Source organism: Microtus ochrogaster, linkage group LG9 (genome assembly GCF_000317375.1).
Source record: "Microtus ochrogaster isolate Prairie Vole_2 linkage group LG9, MicOch1.0, whole genome shotgun sequence".
Classification (NCBI taxonomy): Eukaryota; Metazoa; Chordata; class Mammalia; order Rodentia; family Cricetidae; genus Microtus; species Microtus ochrogaster.
Window position 1 is genome coordinate 25,372,493 of NC_022034.1, and position 7,223 is coordinate 25,379,715.

General features: G+C 50.1%; 1 protein-coding gene across 5 annotated transcripts in view; it reads left to right on the forward strand.

The window, feature by feature from the left end:
* Positions 1-7,223, forward strand: part of Fyn (FYN proto-oncogene, Src family tyrosine kinase) — a 203,035-nt gene that overhangs the window by 189,278 nt on the left and 6,534 nt on the right. For all 5 annotated transcript variants that reach the window (XM_026787496.1, XM_005363535.3, XM_005363536.3 and 2 more), the window contains one exon: positions 1,180-1,311. In XM_026787496.1, the coding sequence (XP_026643297.1) occupies positions 1,180-1,311 (132 nt within the window). The remainder of the gene's footprint in view (positions 1-1,179; positions 1,312-7,223) is intronic.

The window sequence follows — 7,223 nt, forward strand, 5'->3', positions numbered from 1 at the left end:
GGCATGTTTGCCTCTTGACCCTATGAAGTCAGATTCATAGGATCGTCATCACGGTGAGCCCTATCTTACAAGTCCGTCGGTTGAACCGGCTCTGACTTGCAGGAAGAAGGTGTTTTGCAGTGCAGCATAAAACACTTCTCAGGGCTGAAGATGGCTGCTACGGAGAGAGAAATCAGCCACAGACAGGATCACTGCTCTTTGATCATTGCTCTGGGGGAGGGGCCGTGGAGGAAACTGAGGAAATACAGCCCATTTTAGTGTATACGCGTGCTACCTCCATTCACCTCTGCCCTGGGAGAAGCTGGAACTTTTGTAGCTTTGTGGCACCTCATAAGGGCAGTCTATAGTTTAGATACCAGAGGACACACGAGAACAGCAGGATATAATCCTGTATGTTTTATTAAAACATAGCATTATTTTGAATACGTACAGTCTTAGTGTTCTATTGCTGTGCGAGACACCATGACTATGACAACTATAAAGAAAATATTTAATCGGGGCTTGCTTATGGTTTCAGAGGTTTAGTCCATTGTCATGGAGAGGAACATGGTGGCTAGAAAAGTAGCTGAGAGTTCTATATTCAGACCTCAGGCAGCAGGAATAGAGAGGGCCACTAGGCTGGGCTTGGGCTTCTAAAACCCCAAAGCCCCCATTGACACACTTCCATCAATAAGGCCACACCCCCAATCCTTCTTAGTAGTGCCACTCCCTGATGAGTAAGCATTCAAATATATGAGCCTACGGGGACCTATAAATCCAGTCTCTCTCTCTCTCTCTCTCTCTCTCTCTCTCTCTCTCTCTCTCTCTCTCTCTCTCTCACACACACACACACACACACACACACACACACATAACCTAAATCACAAGTCAAGAACCACACTCCAGACCAAGCCCATGGCATTCAGTGTGATTGTGAATTCATGTTCAAGAAGCCAGCTCCCCTTTTTACTGAGATATTGAGGGTTTTGAAGCCCAGTCCTTTGAAGGGAGAATTAAAGTGATTGGATTTAAGTCACGGAGGCCGGGCCTGGGCCATACATCCTCTCAGCCCCCGATATTCCTTTTCCACTGCCTTCCTATCCTCCTCCTTCAACCTGTCCCCTGAAGATAACTTCCCTCGTCCCTCCTCACCTGGCACAGGCTCTCCACCTCAGAAATAACCGGGTCTTTGTTCTGCAGGTGCCAAGTTTCCCATTAAGTGGACAGCCCCTGAAGCAGCCCTGTATGGAAGGTTCACAATCAAGTCTGACGTGTGGTCTTTCGGAATCTTACTCACAGAGCTGGTCACCAAAGGAAGAGTGCCCTACCCAGGTAAGAGCCCCAACCTGAAAAGTGGGCTCCCCCTTGACTGAGTTTTATAAAAATCTTGTCCAGTTACCTGTCCAAGCCCTGGGCTCAGCCTTCTGCCAAGGTGTTTAGCCAGGGGAATGCAGAACTATGACCTGCACACCAAGCTCAGTGTGTCAAGCAGAGGTATAAATGCTCCGGTTCCCACAGGTCATGGAATTTGTCCTGTCTCAGTAGGTGTGTGTGTGTCATGCCTCCCAGAGCAGAAATGTCACTAGCTGAGCCTATGCCCAAATGGAGTTTGTAGACATGTCTGGAAAGAGAAAGATTCCTGGTGCTTTTGATCACACTGTAGAGCAGGAAGGTGCCAGAACCTGTTCTCTTCTGAGGCTCCAACTCCAGATGGCCCCAGGGTAGAGGCGCACGCAAGGCATTTAGAGTGTTCGCCGCCTGTTGCTGAATCCACTGCATGGAAGGGAGTGGATTACAAAGGGCCTGGAACCTCTTGGAGCCTGCAGTTGTTCCGGAGCATCATATGCTTCCTCTCTGGAGGAGCTATGGGTTAAGGTTATTCGTGCTCAAATTCATTAACTTAGCCCGACGGAGACATAAAGGACACTGGTGCCATTTCACCTCCACGCTTTACTGGTTACGGTACAGGGACGATCTGCTCTTTGAAATGTTAAGGACATATTTTTTAGTTACTGCTGAGCAAAAAAAGAGCGTAGCTGGCTCACTCTCTTCATTCCCTGCCTTTAAAAGAAAAAAAAAAGAAGCTTAAAAAAAAAAGCCCGCAGTGATGGAAACGATAGTAGAGATTAATGAGGAATGGAGGTCTCTTGCAAATCCCGGGCTTGTAATCATATCTCTGCAGAGGAGCCAGCGAGAGCCGATTAATTTGTAATCCCTTTGTTCATTTTGTCTGATTGTTTCTGGTCATCGTCAGAGAGCAGAGCAGTGTTCATCAAGAGCCTCTCTTGTCTCCGCTAGTACAGCCTCCATACCTCTGAGAGAGCAGGGTTGGCACTGAGGCAAAATTAACAGAGTGCTGGCCTCTGAAGCCCCAGCGCTAGCGTTTGGAGGTGCGGGTGTAAGTCTGTGTTAGCCATGCCGCTGCAGCCGCCGCCACCAGCATGCACAAGTGGGCAGAGTCCATAGGGCTAGTCAACCAGCAGAGAAGAAAGGGCTGCCCAGGAAGGGGCGGGGCACAGCATGGGTGCTTTTGAATTGCTTCTCAAGGAGGAAGAAGATATGCCATCTCCAGATTTTAAAGATGAGAAGGCACTTTTATTTTTAAAAATGTATTATTGTCTACATTTTGAGCTAATTTCTTCCTGATTTCCCCAGGTTGGTAGACACTGGTGTGTTAAAAGCAATCACGGGAAAAGGTTAATGTTCTGCATTTCTGTGCGTCCTTTCCTCCCATAATTCTAAGCTGCTTTTTGTTTCCTGGGTCACACGCTGAAGCCAAGACAAAGAGGTGAAGGTGGGGGCCTCAGAAGAGAAGGCAGGTGTCTTCGGAGACAAGTTTTTGTCAGGCTGGGTTTTAGCCCAAAGAAAATACAAGTTAGATTGGATCCATTCACTCGTCATCAATCGGTGTGACCTGCGCTAGTGTTTGGTCCCTTGGGAATGGTACAGAATAAGGCATTCGGCTCTCGGGTGGCACAGAATAGTACTTGTCCCGAAGCAGTGCATGCAGGGAGAACAGTGAGCCAGGAATAAATGGAGACCTGCGTGCATGGATCTTATTGTCAGGTAGAGTAAGCATCAGATCCAGGACCCAGTCGGCCTTATTCATGCCGTCTTTATGGAGGGTAGATTCCTAAGTGTACCAGCTCTGTGTGTGTCCCCAACCTTGGCTCTCGTTGTATGGCTGAAGCAGGCTCAGAAGGAGGCCCATCACTGAGAGTACCATGAAAAGAGCAAAGGCGTTTGAAGTGAGAACTGAGTCCAGCATAGTGTGTGGATTTCTGCTGGTCAGCAAATGCTGGTCTGCCATAGGCTTACGTAACTTCACCTGTCTGCAGGGGCCACAGGAGAGGCAGAAGGCAAGTACACCAGACCGCGGAGGGCAGGAGGGTTTGCTCACAGTGAAGAAGCCAAGTCCCTCCACACCCCCAGAAAGGCAGCAAAAATTACTCCAAGTTTCAGGAGCTGTAGGGAGGGTCCGAGAAGAGGGTACCCCATGTGATGATGCTCCTGGAAAGGGGCGGAGCCAGCTGGGGGGGAGGGTGGCTCTGTGCTGCCCTGGAGAGACACTGCAGCCTGGCAGGTTGACTTGAGAGCCCAGGGAGCTGTGTCAGGGAGCCTGTGACAGGAGCTGCCTACACCACAGAGAGCCAGTCCCAGACCTGCTCTGATAGCCACAGACACTGCTTCATCTTATTTTTTTTTTTAACTCAGCTATAATCACATTTAATTGGACTTCTGAATGTGACAGAAAACTCTTCTTGAGCGAGAAGCTCTGTAGAGGGATTGCAATTACAGGACCATTATCCTAACAAAGGGGAGCCGGGCTGGGGTGCAGACAGTGTCATTAGGCATTATGTAGATGTCACCATGGTTGTTGGTGTGTCCCAGTCAGTCAGCACAGACTGCAGGGTCACCTCGTTTCAACTCTCCTGCACCCGATGATCTCTTATTCCCTGCCAGTAGGCGTCCAGGACAGCGTCCCAATCCCTGTTTATCGGACGCTTCCATTCTCTACTGTGACACGGTAATTTCTCAGGTGCCTAGAATGTAATTTCAAATAATTCTCCTCTCAAGAATGGTAGGTGGTGGTAAACTTTCCTGAGTTCTTTCATACCTGAGAATGGTCCTTTGTCGCCGTGTCACACAGGAAAGGTGCCCTGGCTTGGAAGTGACAGCGAAGTGAGAGAGGGGATTGATTTATAAGTGAGCTTTGCAAAAGCTGCTCAGATATTTCTGCCCGGTGTGAAAGCCAGTCCAGAGGTGTGCCTCGGAGAACTCAGAGGATAACGTGAGAGGCGTGGCCCAATGACAGGCAGATTGACAGTGAGCAGACCACATGCATAGGTAGGGAACACTCACTGGAGACAAAAGAGGAGGCAGGAGACACAGAAGCTGAGCCAGGGCCTTGAAACCGGAAGAGGCATACTGAGATGTCCTGAAAGCGAAGGGAGGTGGCCAGGTGAGGAGGGCTGCTTCCAAGTTGTGTGACAGTGAGGGACAGCGTTGCAGAGCGCCGCCGCTGGCTGTCCTTGCTGCTGCAGCCTGACCAGTTACACCCTCATCGTTGGACTCCAACCTCGCTTTCTGCAGGCAGGGTTGTAGCCGTTCTTTGCATCAAGATTAGAGCTCTTTTATGCCAACCATTGTTGGACGTGAGAACCGGGAATGCTGGTGCCAAAGCTGCTTCCTGGGCTTGACGCATAGAGCCCACGGCTCTGCGTCTTAGCCTGCCATTTCACCTCCACAACCTGCCTCAAATCCTTTCCCTTCTGCCTTCTCTGCCCACATCAAGCTGTCACCACCCGATAGTGACCTCCCAATGGAACTTCCTGCCCTTGGTCTCCCCCTCCCTCCCTTCTTCCACCGCCATTCTGTCATTGTCACCAGCAGAAATGGTATCCAGAAAAACAGATGAGTTATCTCACTCTGGTCCTGGCTAAAGATGCCCAGACAGACTTCCCTTTGGCCTCCAGATAACTCCAGGAGGCCGCGTCTTGAGCAGCACCTTATCAGCCTTTCCTTCGCTCCGCCCACAAATATTATCGAATGCCTGTTATGTGTGGAGTGCTGCTCCAGACCTGTGGGTTATAGCAGAGAGACAGTGTGAAAACCCCCGCCCGCAGGAAGAGTTTTCCTAAAGAAGATACACAAAAAAGACCTATAAACTATGTTCACACTTGCTAGTAGTGTTGAGTGGGAGAGAAAAGGAGGGTCGCTAGGAAATGGTGGCAATGGAAGAGTCACTAGGAGGTACCCTCTGCGTGTAACTCTGATGGAAGCGAACTTGGACCAGGGGGTATCTAGGGGGACTGTGCACACATGCAGGGGGCCAGGGAACAGGAGGTGTTGACTCCTGGCAGATAGGGTCCTGCAGGGTTGTAAGCAAGTATGCTTTTACTCTTTTGGCTGCCGTTGTTCATTTTGAGATTATAGAATAATTAACATTTCTCCTTTGTGTCTCCCCACTCCAAGCCCTTTCGTTGACCCCTCCCCACTCCTGAAAATCTATATCATCTTTTTCATCAATTGTCATTGCATGTATATGTATTGTGTGTGTGTGTGTGTGTGTGTGTGTGTACACATTCCTAAGTGTAACCTGTGGAGTACATACGATGTTACTTGTCCTATGTTTTCAGGGCTGCTCGTTCTGCAACTAGACAGCCAGTTATTTTGTTCTCCCCTGGGGAGGGCCATCTCTCTGGCTCCTGGCTTTATGCTCTGTTACCTGCAGTTCTTTATGTAGAGTTAAGGCCTTATGGGCTTTTTCCCATGCAGTGTGGCATGCCTGTTAGTATCCTCTTTGTTTAGTTCATGTTTGGACAGTCATGTTGGTGAGACTTTACAGGTATAGCTTCTGGTATCACTAGGAGACAATGTCATTGAGCTCCCTGACCACTGGCTCTTGCTATCTCCCTGCCCCCTCTTTCATAGTGCCCCCCCAAGCCTGAGGTATAGGGGTGTTTTGTAGCTGTAAGCTTCTTCTTTTACTGAATGCCATGTGAAGTGAGTGGGGCGGGGAGAGTGGCACAATCTGATTCTGTCCCCGGCTGTCCCCCTCCCGTCACACTCTAGCCTGGACACACCAGGAAGTCTTTGTTTGTGTGTGACAGGTCTCACTGTGTTGGGCTAGAACTGGCTATGTAGACAAAGCTGACCTCAAACTCACAGAGGTCTACTGCCTGCCACTGCCCCCCTCCCCAGTGCTGGGATAAAAGGCGTGCATCAGCACGTCCCGGGTGTTTCTTTTGAAGCACATCTATCAATTCCCAATAGCTCTGCCTTCCTTGAGGGCAACAGGACATCTTTCATGATCTGCAATTCCCGGCAGTGTCTGCCCACAGTAGACTCTGTGTAAGCAAATAAAGGGATGGATGGATATGACAAGGGAGAATTTTCAAAAAGGAAGAAGAGCTCACGGGTTTTTTAAACACTTTCAAGGTTGGTCCATGGCCCACAAAGCCTTTCTTACCCCACTCAGTTGTCTTTGCTCACGGCTGACAGGGGATGAATCTCCCCAGCTACAAGGTAGCACCTGTCCCCAGAGTTCTAGGGTGTTGACCCTGTTTTCGAATACCATATCCAGTAACCTGATAGGCAGAATGTCCTCGCTGTGCTTTGCCGTGGCCCTTCACGGAACACCTGCCTGTGTTCTGGCAGGACCTGGCAGAGCAGGAATGTTCTCGTAAGCAAATCCATCTATCCATGTGTTTGAAGAGCCCTCAGATCCTTCAGAGAGTGCCAGCTGCTTGACTTTTTTGAGCATATGTAGTCACTTGGTAATGCCTGAGAGAGGTGAGGGAGGCCCGCCGGCTGGCCATGCAAGTGCTAGCGCCTTCTGGAAAGAACAGAGCCCCTTGCTCCCTGCCCCCTGTGATTCCTCACTGCACAAAGTTTCATGTTCAAGCTGCCGAAAGGGACGGGTTCTCTGTGACGTAGCAAAGTTTGAACTTTCAAGTAGAAGGGGGGTGAGAAACAGCTCGAAGAGGCCAACCTGGGCCAATCTGCCTCCCCTGCCTGCCTGTGGTCCTCTGTGGTCCCCAGGGCCAAAGGCCTCCAGTTCAGAGAGGGAGACCCACCTGAGTGCTGTCACCTCCCCTGCAAGGTTTGTCTTGGCCAGTGTGGTTAATGAGAGGAAGGGAGGGGAGAGAGAATCCCTGTGAGCTAGGACACTGGGAAGGGAGGGGAGGGAGAATCCCTGTGAGCTAGGACACTGGGAAGGGAGGGGAGGGAGAATCCCTGTG